This window comes from Martes martes (genome assembly GCF_963455335.1).
Source record: "Martes martes genome assembly, chromosome: 18".
Classification (NCBI taxonomy): Eukaryota; Metazoa; Chordata; class Mammalia; order Carnivora; family Mustelidae; genus Martes; species Martes martes.
Window position 1 is genome coordinate 11,996,071 of NC_137906.1, and position 14,618 is coordinate 12,010,688.

The window sequence follows — 14,618 nt, forward strand, 5'->3', positions numbered from 1 at the left end:
GTTCACTTCCTGCTCTCATCTCTGCTGGTTTGGAAGCTCAGGATTTGGATTCCTGGCTAAGGCTGGAGTAGAGCAGAAGGGAGAAGGGCGTTCATCTGGAGGTGGTGGGAGGCTGGGACAGTTCAAAGAGGGTCCGATGAGGCACTTGCCAGAAATGAGGAGGTACCCTCCAGGCTGTCAGGTCCCTTAAGGGATTTCTGTGCCCACCCCGTGCTCCCTTCCTGCAGCTGCACCCAGTGACTTGTGGATAGGAAGCGCCCCCCACCCCCACCTTGCCCCTGCTGTCCACCCCAAGAATAATCCCTTGATCAATCTCATTGCCTTAATCTCCTCTCAGAGCCTAGTTCTCAGGAACCCTAGCTGGAATAAACTGGTTCCTGGGAGCTGCTCCTTTGCCTTCCTGCAAAGATCTGAAGATGGCTCCGGGCCCGCAAAGCTGGAAGAGAGGAAAGTCTCCCTGACCCCGGTCACAGTGGCTTCCCCAGCTGAACTGATCAGTAACCAGGACAAACCCTGCTCCTTCAGGCTCAGAGCCCAGCACACAGTAGGCTGAACAAAGAATGGACAGTCAGAGTCCCAGTTCTGGGTGATGACAGGGGTCAGGGGATCCTGGTCAGACAAGCTCTCCAGCAGTTAGACAGACATGGTTAAAAAGAAAGCCATTGGCCCTAAATGGAGTCATTTGTGTTAAGAGCCTCACATCAGGAAACCAGGACTTAACACCTAATCTAACTATAGTTTTCTCCCTCTACTCTTGCCCCCACCCCCCTGGCCCCAAGGTAATCTTGAACCCATTAACCTGGAATTTCCTGGTAGGCACTAGGAAATTGACAGATAGACACTTTCCTGTTCCCCTTAGGAGGGCAAACTTGTCTAAAATAACGCATTCTTTGCTTATAGTGTTCCTCTTCCATTCTCTCTCTCTCTTGAAATACCTTTCCTTTCCTGCAGTGGAGTTTCCCTCTGCCTGCTGGATGGGATGCTGCCTGATTCATGAATTGATTAGTAAAACCAATTATATCTTTACTAGATTGAATATTTGTTATTTAACAACCTATATCAAATAAAATCTGAATATATATTATAAAATCTGATGTATACAAGTATATATAAATCATATGTGAGTGTGTGTATGTATACAGACATACATGTGTATTTTACACATACATGTACATAGGGATGGATTATAGATAAAACATAGATATAGATACCGATGTAGGAAATGTTGGGGTTTAGGAGCGAAGGGTCAAGAAAGAAGTCTTGAGACATCTTTGGTGCAAAAAGCTGGTTTTATTAAAGCACGGGGCCAGGACCCCCTCGGTAGAAAGAGCTGTGCCCATTATATACTTTCAAGTTGAGAGGAGGTTAGGGAGAGCGTAAGTCTCTTAGAAATTTGGAAGCAAGGTTTCCAGGACCTTGAGGGGCTAGCTGTTGTTAGGAAAAGGATACTTATTCCTGTCTCGTAAAACCCTAGTCGTGAGACCCTTCAGATGCATATCAGTGGTCCACATGCTTGGAGGATGATTGCTAAGAAAAATCTTGGGGGAGGGGGTAGAGATAAAGGAAGTTTCCAAAGGATTTTTTTGCGTGTTAAAGGAGAACTACAGGATCCTGGAGGTCAGGATAATGTTAAGCTAAGATTGCCTTTTGCCCTTAGCAAAGATTCACATGGAGGCAGTTTCTAGAGGAAGGTCACTCTGCCTGTCCCAGGGACTTGTCAATGGGCTGTAAGTTGGAAGCAAATTTAATTTTTTGTTTTTTTTTGCCTTTGTTCCCGGCATCAGATCCCATCTGAAACGACCAAGAGCAGCCAGAAACTGGAGAGAAGCTTGAAAGGAGTAACATTAGCAAGTTTGTAGCTGAGGACTGCTTCAGTGTGGATGTCTGAGCTTTCCGTGTGTTTGCTGTCATATCCTTAGAGGTGCAAGGGGCTGACGGAGGATTTAAAAATGTTTCCGTTTTTTCCGCTGAGTGCACTACACTTTGACATTGACCCCTATGGTCTTCGGTCACATAGATAGCAGTCTGGTGGGTGGTGTTTGGAGAAGAGCGTGGACAGTGAGATCTGGGATGGGGAGCCTCACCTCTGGGGGGTCGGGAGACCAAGGACAGACTTACACTCTAGACCCTGTCCGGACTTCACCCAGATTATCTGTAGAACCATACAGGTACTCAGTGGCTCCCCAACCAACTGACTAGGGGCTCTGAGAGGGGGCCCGAGGCGTCAGGACTGTGGCAAGCTTCCCAGGAAACGCTGGAAAGTGAGCACCCCTGGGCCAAAGTCAGTGAAAGAGCGTTCCCACAGCGCCCCTCCACTGCAGAACCGACCCGGGGCTGTTGTTCTGCCCCGATGCAGAGACCGATGCAGGCAAAGCACCTGTCGGCTTTGTGATTACCCTTTTTCTTCCCATTTTGCACACCAGGAAGATGTAGCTGGCTGGTGGCAAAGTCAAGGCCAGAGAAAACTTACGTGGGACAGCTGCCTACTGTCCACTCATTGTCTACCTACCGGTGGTGGGTGTTTACCTTGAACCTGGCCCTGTCCGTAGCCGTGGTCCCCGCAGGTTAGAAGAAGCTGATCTCACAGCAGAGGGCTGAGAGAGGAAAGGGAGCCCCAGCCAGCCAGGAGCTGTCCACCCATGTCAGACAACGCCACTCTGTGACCCTGGTATAGTGAGATAGAGACCAAAACCGGCTCATAAAACTTCTCTAGCCACAGGCGAAATTAAGCTCCCCGTGCAAAGCACAAAAATACCAAAAAGCCCTACTCTCCTGGCTAATACAAATGACAGTCTCGGATTTGTCAATCACAGCCCCACCCTCCCCCTGCTCTGTCCCCCTTTTAGGGAAGAAGATATGCCACCCAAAATCGCTTCTGCTTCCTAATAGTATCCAGTAAAAAGTACAACCCCACTTCCTTGAACTTCCCCGAGCACCTAAGGCAAGTACAAATTCTGCCCCGAGTCTTTCCTGACCCTTCCCGGAGGAGACCCCTACGGTTCCCCCATGGTGCGCCCTCTGACTTCTTGCAACCAGTCAGTAAACCTCCCCGAAGTCTTTGGCTGGTGGGTATTGACAGGATAATACCATGGGGCCCTGGGGCTGGTTTGAAGGTGGCACAAAGAGAAGGAGAGGCCATTTCCTTAAAACCTCTGGCAAAAGTGACCTTTGAACTGGGTCTGGAAGAATAACTAGAGACCTGCTAGCCAAACTGAGAGGGAAAGACCTTCCAGGTGGAACAGCATCTGCGTAGTCACAGAGCACGAGAAAGCTGTACACATTCTGGGAATCTGTTTGGTTTCATTTGCTGGGTATGGGGGCTGGGCAAGGCTGTTTTATCCTAACTCCAGGGGGGCCACTGAAGGATTTTAGGGAGAGGGACTTAATCAGACTTGTGTTTCAGAAAGTTGCTCTGGTAGGGAGGGTTTATGGGCTGGCGAGGCCCAGACAACGGGGACAATGGGGACTTTGTTGCTAAGCATATAGTAGATGCTCGTGTGGGATCTGTTCATTGAGGATGGAAGTCACCAGGAGGGAGGAGGAGAATCAGGTCAGGTCAGAAGGGGACATTGGGTCCTCGGGACAGATGGCAGAGGATGGCCTCATGGGAGGAGACTGGTGATGTGGTCAGGGCTCCATTCAGGGAAGGGGTGAAAAGCATGGGTGGTTGCTGGTTGGGGGCGGCTTTCTCTCCCACCCCGCTTGCCGCTCTGCCCCTCCAAAGAGCCAGGAAGTCAGTAGGTGCTTAATCAGTGCGCATTCAACAGTACAGGGCATTTCAGGGACAGATAGAAGTAGGTCTGTGTCTGCTTGAGCACAGCCCCTCACCTGTAAATTAGGAAGGGCACTCCTACCCTGTAGAGTTACAGAGGGGACGAGAGGGGTAATGACAGTGATGACATTGGGCCGGGTGGCCTTTGTTCCTTCAGTAATCCTGCAAGGAAGGTGCTGTTATTTCTACTTTACAATGGGGAAACTGAGCCTCGAGTGGGAAGCACCTAGGTTCAGGGCACACAGCTAGGTGGTGGCAGAGGCAGGTGATGGATCCTGGGAAGGCCACCTTCAGCGCTCCCAGCCACGGCTGGCCTGGCCAAGGGGGTGGCATGGGGTGGCCTTCTGGGTTGGGGGTCAGAGAAGGAGCCCCAGAATCCCAGGAAAGATGGGGTGGGTTTTGGCCACCTGGTTGTGGGGCCGATCTCTTAGGTGACCGTGAGCTGTCACTGTGGGAAGGGCTGCAGTTTGCATCTGGAGACAAGGGGACAGGCACCCCCTCCCAGGAGTGGTGATGGACAGGCCCGGCGACAAGGCTGGGGGAGCCCGAACCCACACAGTGAGCAGGAGGTGGGCTTGCACCAAAGAGACCACTGGCCACAGTGAAGTAGGCACAGGTGAACTTCTGCCATGGGGGGAAAGGACAGAGCCGGGGGGGGGTGGGGCAACGGGGATCCCGGAGGGCTCCAGGGTCAGGAGCCCAAGGACTGTCCAGTGGCTGCTGCCACTCCTGGCACCCACCCCGTCTCCTTCATGCACAGTCTAACCCTGACTCCCCCGCGGGAGTCAGGCCCTCAGTTGCCATAACAACTAGATCCCAGCAGTAAAAATAGTAACATTTCTTATTCAACTTTTTTTTTTGCTCTTTGAGAAAAAGAAAATCCAATTCGAGGTTTGTGTTTCCCTTCAGGGGTCTCCTCTGGGGCCCCGCTGAGCCCACTGCCAAGACCTGGGGAAGGTCGACCACAGGCTGGGGCCGGGAGGAGGCCAGCGGGCCAGCAGCCTGAGGAGCTCTGGTCCCACACCTGTGGCTTCCCTCAGCCTTTGGATGGCTGTGCTCAATGACGATCGATGCCCTGGGCCTGCCCTGGACTCCCCGGCGAAGAGGGGGCCACAGGCATGTCAGACCCCTGGGGGGGCTTTCACTTCTATAAAGTCAGCAGGGACCTTTTTGGAATTGAAGTTGGGGGCAGAAGAGGAGGTATGCCTGGCACCTGGGGACAGGTGTGTCCCAGTGGGGTTGACAATAAGGCCTGGGTGGGGGTGGGGTCACAGCAATGGTGGGGGAGGTTAAGGTCAGGGAAGAAGCCATGAAATACAGGTTCAGAGCTCAGATCCTGGGCAAGTTCTCTCGCTGTGTGACCTTGGGAGGGTCCCCTGGTCCCTCTCAGCCTCTTTCCATCCTCCCTTGAGAGGACGGTTGGTGTTGGTCACTGTACCCATGAGCGAGCCTCTCCCAAAATGTAAAGAGACAACTGAAACAAGTTTCCCGAACGTGACTTATTCTCTCTTGGCACCATGTACTCTGGACGGAATGTCTTTTCTGTTTCATTTCCAACAGCTGCTTGTCGCTGGCCGGCTGACTCCCTGATCTTCTAGAACCACGCTGCCCCCTGGGACTTCTCTGCGCTGTTGGGAATGGTCTGACACGCCAGCCACTGATCACATGTAGCTGGTGAGTGAGTACTTGAAATGTGGCTTGTGTGACCCAAGAGCTGCATTTCAAATTGCATTTCATTTTATTAAACGTAGAAATAAACAGACACAGGAGGCTGGTGGCTTTCATCCTGGAGGTCACCGCTCTGGGAGGTCCAGATGAAAGTTCAAAACCTGCAGCTCGCTCTGAGGAACCTTCCAGCTCACCTGGAACCTTGATCTCAAGTTCACCTGGCCAAAACCCAAATCACATCTTCCCTCACCTCCCCGCTGCTCCTCCCTTGGTCTCCTCCCCCTCTCTCCACACCCCCAAATGTCATCAGTACTCACCCAGCAGGGCCAGCCAGAAGCCCAGGGGTCACCCTTCACTTCTAATCCATTTGACCTTCTAAACATCCCCAGACCCCTTTTCTGGTCCCTATCTCCAGCCCTCCCTCTCCCCGAAGCCTGTGAATGCCTGTACCTGCAACCCTTCTTGTCCCCACCAATCCCAGGTGTCTCTGTGCCCATCCTGTGCCCAGCATTTGGGAGTGCAGAAATGAATTCCATAGAGTCGCTTTGCCCTGGGTGGGATTATTTCCTGAATGTGTACTAGGATCTCAAAGAAAGCCTTGTTATTTAAAATCGCAGGGAGCTAGGGTTTGGGAACCGAAGGGAAGGGAGAGGAGGGGGGAAGGAGGTGCCTGCCTTTCACTTTAGACACCTGTTCTTCCATGGTGAAGGCTCTTCTGCCTCCCTCAGTCCCCAAAAGTGTCATCCGCTCCTGTTGGTGGTTTCCCACAGCCTATAACCCGAACCAAGGTCTCCTAAAGGAGAGAGCAGGATTTCGTAGAAGATGGGGGGTGGGTGAGTGGGCAGATCGTGGGTACGCTGCGATCCGACATTAAAATGCGCGTGCCCCTGTCTGGGGGTCGTGAGGGTCCCTAGAGTCACAGTCTCTGGGAGTGGAGAGGTTCCGCCAGAGACTGCGGCCATTCCCGGGCGGATCCCCTGGGCCGTCGCGCCTCCCAGGCGCTCGGAAGCAGCAGGCGCTGGCCTTGGGGGAAGCGCGAGCTACAAGTCCACTCCCCGGGCCGGCCACGCCGGGGGCCTGAACGCCTGGCGCGCCAGCAGTGTCCGCTCCCTTTCCAGCCCAGTCCCGACCGAGGACAGCGGGGCTCCGTCTAGCAGGCCGTGACCTCGCTCTGGAAACTACCGGCGGAGGGCACACCGGGAGAGGGAGAGAAGGGGCTCCAAGGGAAAGCCCCCATCCCTCCCTATCGCCCCTCCTCCTCCCCCAGCCAGCCAGGGCAGGAGGGGTCTGCGGGGCACCGGGAGGGGGCCGCGGCCGAGGGGACTAAGGCGATTGGCCCGGAGCCCCCCCCGTCGGCTCCGCCCCCGCTCCATCTGCTTGGGATTTGGCGTCGGCGTCTCCGGCTCCGGCTCGGCTCGGCTCCAGCTCGGGCTCCGCGCGCCCCCCGGCCGGCCCCCGCCCCGCGCCCGCCTACCTGCTGCTCCCGCGCCCCGCGCCTCCCTCCCTGCCTCCCGCGCTCCCTCCTCGCGCCGGTTGTCGGAGCCTCGGGCTGGGTGCTGATGGAACCGCCGCGATGTTCGCTCCCCGGCTCCTGGATTTCCAGAAGACGAAGTACGCGAGGTGAGGTTGGGGGCGCGCGGGGAGAAGGGGAGGAGAGGGGGCGTGCGGGGAGGGGCGCGCGGGGAAGGGGACGCGCGCGTGGGGGGGGCGCGCGGGGAGCGGACCGCACGGGGAAGGGCGCGCGGGGAGAAGGAGAGGGGAGGGGGCGAGCCGGGAAGGGGACGCGCGCGGGAGGGGGGACGCGCGGGGAGGGGGCGCGCGGGGAGCGGACCGCACGGGGAGGGGCGCGCGGGGAAGGGGACGCGCGCGTGGGGGGGGCGCGCCGGAAGGGGATGCGCGGGGAGGGGGCGCGCGGGGAGGGGCCGGCGAGGCTCCCTCCCGGCCCCGCGCTGCCGGCCTCGCTCCCCCCCCCCGCGCGGAGAATTCGAGTTGACAAATGGACCCTAGCCTCGGCCGGAAGAAACCAGAAAGGAGACTTGGCGGTCTTTGTGAGAGTCTCGGCGCCCAGCTTTGCGCCCCGGAGCGGGAGGAGCGCGGGTTCGCAGCGCCTGCTCACCTGGGGGCGAGCCCTGAGGCGAGTCGCTTCACCTCCCGGAACCTCAATTTCCAGGTCTGCAAAACGGGGATAATGAACGTCCCCGTCCCTGGGGACCCCGTGAGGCACTTTGCGTGGCTCCCGGAGCAGAGTAATCGCTCAGTTTTTATCCGGCGTTTTTGTTAATGAGAAAAGGTGTTTGCACGCCCCAGCGGTGTTCCCCCACTGCCCCCTACACTGCCCTTGCCTTACCCTCACTGGTCCGGTCACCGCGCCCCCAATTCTTTTCCGCCCAGCCCCCCCCCCCCCCCACCAGCCTTCACCGCCTCCACGGCAACTGGAGGAATGAGTTTAAGTGCTCTTTTTAGGTGGGGAAACTGAGGCTTAGAACCCAGGGAGAGCTGCTTATCCATCTCTGCTTTTTCACAGTCCTGAGCCTCAGTTTCTCCTAAAATGGTGATGGCAGATACTCCCCCCCACTCCCCACCCCGCCGGACTGCGGAGTGGAAGCCAAGCTCCCCCTTGCACTGATTACAAGTTAAATGGGGAGGTTCATAACTGTTAAGTTTCTCTGAGATTTTTTGGGGTCTGCTTGCCTGAAAGCTGGCAAACCCTTCCTGGAAGTAGCCCTCAGCCCCTAGAGGTCTTGAGGGAGGACAAGCTGTTCTCGGAGTGTGGGCGTTTGCCTGTGCTTGGGCACCCAGGGGGGCACCCAGCCTGCCCTGCTGACTTTTTGCCCTCTCCCTTGGGTCTGCTGCATCTGGGTGGGGTAGGCAGGGGGTGAATTTGAGACAGAGTGGCATCTTTTTTTTTTTTTTTTTTTAAAGATCCCATTTATTTATTTGATAGGGAAAGACCACAAGTAGGCAGAGAGGCAGCCAGAGAGAGAGAGAGAGAAACAGGCTCCCTGCTGAGCAAAGAGCCCGATGCGGGCCTCGATCCCAGGCCCCTGAGATCATGACCCGAGCCGAAGGCAGAGGCTTTAACCCACTGAGCTACCCAGGCGCCCCCAGAGTGGCATCATTTTTGATATCCACATCTATGTGGCTCATTGTCTCCTGACAATTGCTGAGGGTCCCTGTCCCCAGGAGGTCTCCACAAGTTCTGGTCCGATGGCAGAGCTTGATCAGAGATGTCCAGGCTGAGCATGGCATGGGTACGGGGGAGGCTGTGCATGTCTTCTTCGTAAGGTTGGGGAGTCCCACTGGAAGGGGGTACGTGGGGAAGTTCTTGTGGTTTTTCATTTGGCTGGAAGGTGGGAGGTACTGGCTGCCCAAATCCATGGAATCCTCTCTGATATGGGCACTTGGATTTTCAAAGGCTTGTTCTCAACGGTCCTATATGCTATTGTGAGGTATAAGTTAGTAGAAGGTTTGCTGGAAGGAAAGGGAAGATTCCGGGACTTGAGGCCGCAGGTGCAAACAGGCACAGAATGAGCTCTGAAGCCTGTACCATGGGCCTTCGCCTGTCCTGCATGTGCTGTGTGGTCTCAGGTCAGTGTCTCAACCTCTCTGGATCTCCGCTGGTTGATTTGTAAGGACAGGAGGGTTGTTCTGAATGAGCTGTAGATTTGGACTCTGGTGCTGCCCTCCTTAGCTGGGTTAGAGCTCTCCAGCTGGGCCAGGGGCTGGACCAAGAGCTTTTTCCTTTCTACGGGTAATGAGTCCAGGGAGGAAGTAGAGGACATCGATTAGAACTATTTCTGTTCCCTTCCTCATGGCATGGCCCTTACCCTGGTGCAGCCCACAAGTTAGGTCCTTAATATAGGCTTCCTGATTGAGTGACTTTAATAATGTGAGCTAGCGTCATCCAGTAGAAATGTCACACCAGCCACATGCGTAATTGTACATTTTTTAGTAGCTATTCAATTTAATGTGACTGATTTAATGTGACTATCTCATTGTCATAAAAAGGCAAAAAGCAGTGAAATTAATTTAAAGAATGTATTATAGTTGATCCTTAATATGCAAAATGTTGCATTTCAACATGTAATCAATATGAATGGATCATTCATGAGATACTTAACATTCTCTTTTCATTACATTCTCTCAGCAAGTCTTTGAGATCTATTTGTGTATTTTATACTCATGGCCCGTCTTGGCTTGGACTAGCTATTTTTCAAGTGCTCAAGAGTCCCACATGCCCGGCGGCTGCCGTATTCAATAGCACAGGAATATCCTCCAGGATGAGAGATGTGCGTTTGTCTCTTTCAGTTCGGGCTGCTGTAAGGAAGCACCGTAGACAGATGGCTTATAAACAATAGAAAATGATTTCTCATAGTTCGGGAGGCTGGAGGTCTGAGATCAGGGTGCCAGCATGATTGGGTCCTGGTGAGGGCCATCTTTTGGGTTACGGACTACAGACTTCTCATTGTATCTTCATGTGGCAGAAAGAGAAGGAGCGGCTCTCTGGCCTCTTGGAAAGGCACTAATCTCATTCACGAGGGCCCCACCCCCTTGAACTAATTACGCCCTAAAAGTCCCACCTCCAGATGCCATCACACTGGAAATAAGATTTTAGCATAAGAATTTTTTGTCGGCGGGGTTGGGGGGGGCACCTGGGTGGCTCAGTGGTTAAGCCTCTACCTTTGACTCAGGTCATGATCTCAGGGTCCTGGGATCGAGCCCCACATCGGGCTCTCTGCTCGGCGGGGAGCCTGCTTCCCCCCTCTCTGCCTCTCTGCCTACTTGTGATCTCACTCTTTCTGTCAAATAAATAAATAAATAAAATCTCTAAAAAAAAATTTTTTTTTTTTTGTGGGGAGGAGGGAGAACACAACCATTCAGCCCTTAACCTTGTTCCTAATTAAATGCTGTGTGATACTGTAAAAGATGTTTTTCCTTGTTGAGCCTCTGTTTTTCATTGGGTGGCTGGACCAGCTCATCTTTCAGGTTCTAACCGGAACCCTTGAATGGTCTGCCTAGATCGAGAAATACATTTATCATGAAGCTATAGGAATTAAAGACTGTAGTGTTGGTGCAGGACTAGGCAGATTGGCCAGTGGAACAGAATAAAGAGACCAGAAACAGATTCATGCCTATAAAGACATTTGATTTTTGAGGAAGGTGGTATTGCTAATCAGACGAGGCAAGCCTCGTCCATTGAATAAACGGTATTGAGACAACTCGTTATCCAGAAACAGTGAAACTGGAACCCTACCGCATTTCTGGATGGATTAAAAATCTTAAAAGTGAAATTTTAAAAAAATGAAAACTTTTAGAAAAGACTGTCTTTTGGATTTCATGTTAGGTAAAGATTTCTGAAGGCACAAAAAGTTAAGGCCGTTACAGGGTAGATGGGTAAACCAGAGTGCGTTAAGAATTATGGATTTTTAAAAAATATTTTATTTATTTATTTGACAGACAGAGATCACAAGTAGGCAGAGAGGCAGGCAGAGAGAGAGAGAGGAGGAAGCAGGCTCCCAGCCGAGCAGAGCGCCTGATGTGGGGCTCGATCTCAGGACCCTGGGATCGGGATCTGAGCTGAAGGCAGAGGCTTTAACCCACTGAGTCACCCACGCGCCCCAAGAATTATGGATTTCTATTCACTGAAAAATGCCATGAAGGAAGTAGAAGACGGGCTGCAAACTTGAAGGATATATTTGCAGCACATTTACCCACCAAGATAATTAACGTCCAGAACATGTGAACAACTACAATGAGAAAAAGACAAACAAGAGGACAGAAAGTGTAAAAAGACCGATCGTTTTGCAGACAAACACAAAGAGAGAGAAGAGAGCACGAATGGGCAGTGAGCATATGAAAAGCTGCTCGTTTTCGCTGGGGGTCTGCCCTGGAGAAACCTGTGCACACGTGCATCACTGGAAACGGACAAGACTTTTCTCAGCAGCGTTGTTCGTGACAAGCAAAACCTGGAGACATCCCAGACGTCATCGGTAGCATGGTGGATATCCACAAAGACCCTGCAAGGAGAGTGAACTTCCCATTCAGGCAGCCACGTAGATAGATCTCACAGATGTGTTGAGTGACAGCAAAACACAAAGGAAGGTATGAATCCCATCGTTCAATGCTTAAAAACAGGCAAACCAACTGTTGTTTAGGAATGCGGAGGAAGGAAGGTATGTGGAAAGCCAGAACATGATTATTGCAAAATCAGCTCAGTGGCTACCTCTAAGGGAGCGGGGTGGTGGGGTGGGGGGGATACACAGGGTGCTTCTGGGTCCTGGCAGTGTTCTAACTCTTGACTTGGGAAGAAAACCAAGCTGGATTCTCCGTGTCCTACAAGATAGTTCCCATTCCCAGGGGGAGACTTACGCATGTGGCCATGCCTTCCTGCAAGGGAGGCTGGGAAGTGTCATCCCCGCTGTCTGTGCCCATTGTTGCCTCCCTGGGGCCCAGAATAGCACCTGTCATCTGAGTAGGTACCAGTTAGATGTGGTGAATGGCTAGTGGCTGTGCACCTTTGGGCAAGGAAATTAACCTCTGGGCATTAGCCAACTCCCGTGGGTCTCAAGTTCCCTGTGATGCTCACTGACTGACCAGTTCATAAGGACCAGGTCTTGGGGCGCCCCCAGGACTGGCCCCCATCGCGCTGTTCTTGCCACGGGTTTGAAGTTGCCACTAAGGCCACTTGAAGGTCAGGGCCCAGCTCTAACCACAGCGGTGTCCTTGGGGAGTGGGAGTGGAAGGAGCTTGGAGCTTGTGTTCTGATGCTGCTCATCTGTTTGCTGGGTTCTCTTAAGTAGGCAACTTAGTCCCCGAGCCATGGTACCCTTCTTGGACCGTGCACCTTCCTTTCACCATCTCCTTCGGCCCTTAGCTGTTGGGGGCAGAAGTTACCGTTTTTTTGTTTTGTTTTGTTTTTAGATTTTATTTATTTATTTGACAGACAGAGATCACAAGTAGGCTGAGAGGCAGGCAGAGAGAGAGAGGGGAAAGTAGGCTTCCTGCCGAGCAGAGAGCCTGATGTGGGGCTCGATCCCAGGACCCTAGGATCATGACCTGAGCCGAAGGCAGAGGCTTTAGCCCACTGAGCCACCCAGGCGCCCCGGAAGTTACTGCTTTTTATCCTTACATGGTTTGCCCCTGGTCCCAGAGCACGTAGTGAGGTTCACACCTGGACCGCGCTTTCCTTTCCTGCCTCCCACACGACGACGGGGATCACGATCCCTATGGTCACCTGTGTTTGTGGCGTAGGGCCAGAGCTCATGCGATGGTCCCCGCTGGACACGGGGACAGGAATCCCGAGTCCTCTCCGCTGCCTGCTCCCTGGCAGGACCCTCGATGCTCTCTGTGTGTGGCTTCTTTCATTTACCGACAGGCCGGCCCTGAGCATTGGTGGGGCCAGAGCAAGTGTCCCATGGGAAGCCCACACACCATATGTCTGAATATTTTAAGTTGAAAATCTAGCTAACAGGCTTTTCAACAAAACAGGTTCTGTCCTCTTGGGCAAATATACTTCTATAATGACAAAAATGGAACACACTGGTAAAGCGTGGCCGTCGGGTGGTTGAAGGCTGGCCGCGGGTGCCTTGGCATTTATGGCTGGGCCAGCCGTGCCTGGATGGGGAGTAAGATAGAGGCATGCATAATTTATTAATTGCTGTATATTTCATACCAGTTATTTTTCTCTTCATTGCAGCAAAATCATTAATTATGTTACTTCCACTTAAGATTTTCCCTTAAGTTGGGTTCTAGTGATCATCTAGAGTTGTGCAATCCAGGGCAGTCGCACTAGGCCACCTGTGGCTCTTTATTTATTTATCTATTTATTTAAATTAATTAAGTAATTAAAGTCAGCTCCATGCCCAGCGTGGAGTGGAACGCTGGGCTTGAACCCACAACCCTGAGATCAAGACTTGAGCTGAGACCAAGAGTCAGACACTTCACCAACTGAACCATCCACGTGGCCCTACCTGTGGTTATTTAAATTCAAATCTAGGGGCACTTGGATGACTCAGTCGGTTAATAAGCATCTGCCTTGGTTCAGGTCATGATCCTGGGGTCTTGGGATCGAGTCCCATATCATGCTCCCTGCTCACCAGGGAGTCTGCTTCTTCCTCTCCTGCTCCTGCATATGCTCTCTCTCCCTTTGTCAAGTAAATATAATCTTAAAGAAATAAATAAATAAAAATAAAAAAGACCCCACAACTCTAAAGTAAACCAAATATAAAAAAATTGAAAAAAAAAACCCTTATTTTTATTCTAGAGTATCCAAACTTTTCTTAAATTTGAAAGGCAAAATACAAATGAAGATTAATAAGCATAAAATTTGAAGTCAGAAAGTATGTAAAATAAAGTATTTGTATTTTGTTTATTTAAGTGCTTAAGTACAGCTGAAGTGTTGATTTATTTATTTATTTATTTATTTTTTGCAAATGTGATTGGGTCTCCCCTTGTGAAAAGGAAACTTCTCGCCTCTAGAGCCAAGGTGAAGAGTAGGTATCATGCCTCTGGTCGGCACACCGGGCCCCGACGAGGGCAAGTTCAGGGTTGATATGAATTTATTAATCGTGCATGGTGTTCCTCGGCTGCCATGTGCCCCTGTTGGGAATTCTGGGTCAGGTCTTGAGTGTCTCCAGAGCCTGGAACCATGGGCAGAGTGGGACATGGCGGCTGAGACCGCTGGGCAGTGACTCTAGGACAGGCACCTGTGTGCCGTGTCTGAGAGCAAGGCTTTGATGGATGGGTTAACGGGACTTCCCTCGACCTCAGCACTGGGGCTGCCCATGCCCTCCCCGCTATCTGGTGTCACCCACAGACCTCCACAGCATGTGGACGTGGTGTTTTCTTTCTTAATGTGATAAAGTATACCTAACATTACATTTACCATCTTAGCTGTTTTTAGGTGTCCAGTTCAGGGGCATAAAGCTCGTTCACGTCGCTGTGCGTCACCACTCCCACTCTGTTCCCATCCGATACTCCCTTCCCGCCTCCCCTCCCCCAGCCCTTGGCACCACCATATGCTTTCTGTCCCTGGGACTCCGATGACTCTGGGGATCTCTCGTAAGTGGAGTCATACAGCGCTTGTCCTTTCATGGCTGGCTTATTTCACTCTGCAGAACGTCTGCAAGGTTCATCCCTTGTGTCCGAGTTTCCTTCCTCTTTAGGGCTGAACAGTACT

At 52.4% G+C, this 14,618-nt stretch overlaps 1 protein-coding gene across 1 annotated transcript in view; it reads left to right on the forward strand.

The window, feature by feature from the left end:
- Nucleotides 1-7,013: 7,013 nt before the first annotated feature.
- Nucleotides 7,014-14,618, forward strand: part of RADIL (Rap associating with DIL domain) — a gene marked incomplete at its 5' end in the record, with an annotated part of 113,428 nt that continues 105,823 nt past the window's right edge. Inside the window, 1 exon segment of the mRNA XM_080829898.1 lies at nucleotides 7,014-7,060. Within this exon segment, the coding sequence (XP_080686024.1) occupies nucleotides 7,014-7,060 (47 nt within the window).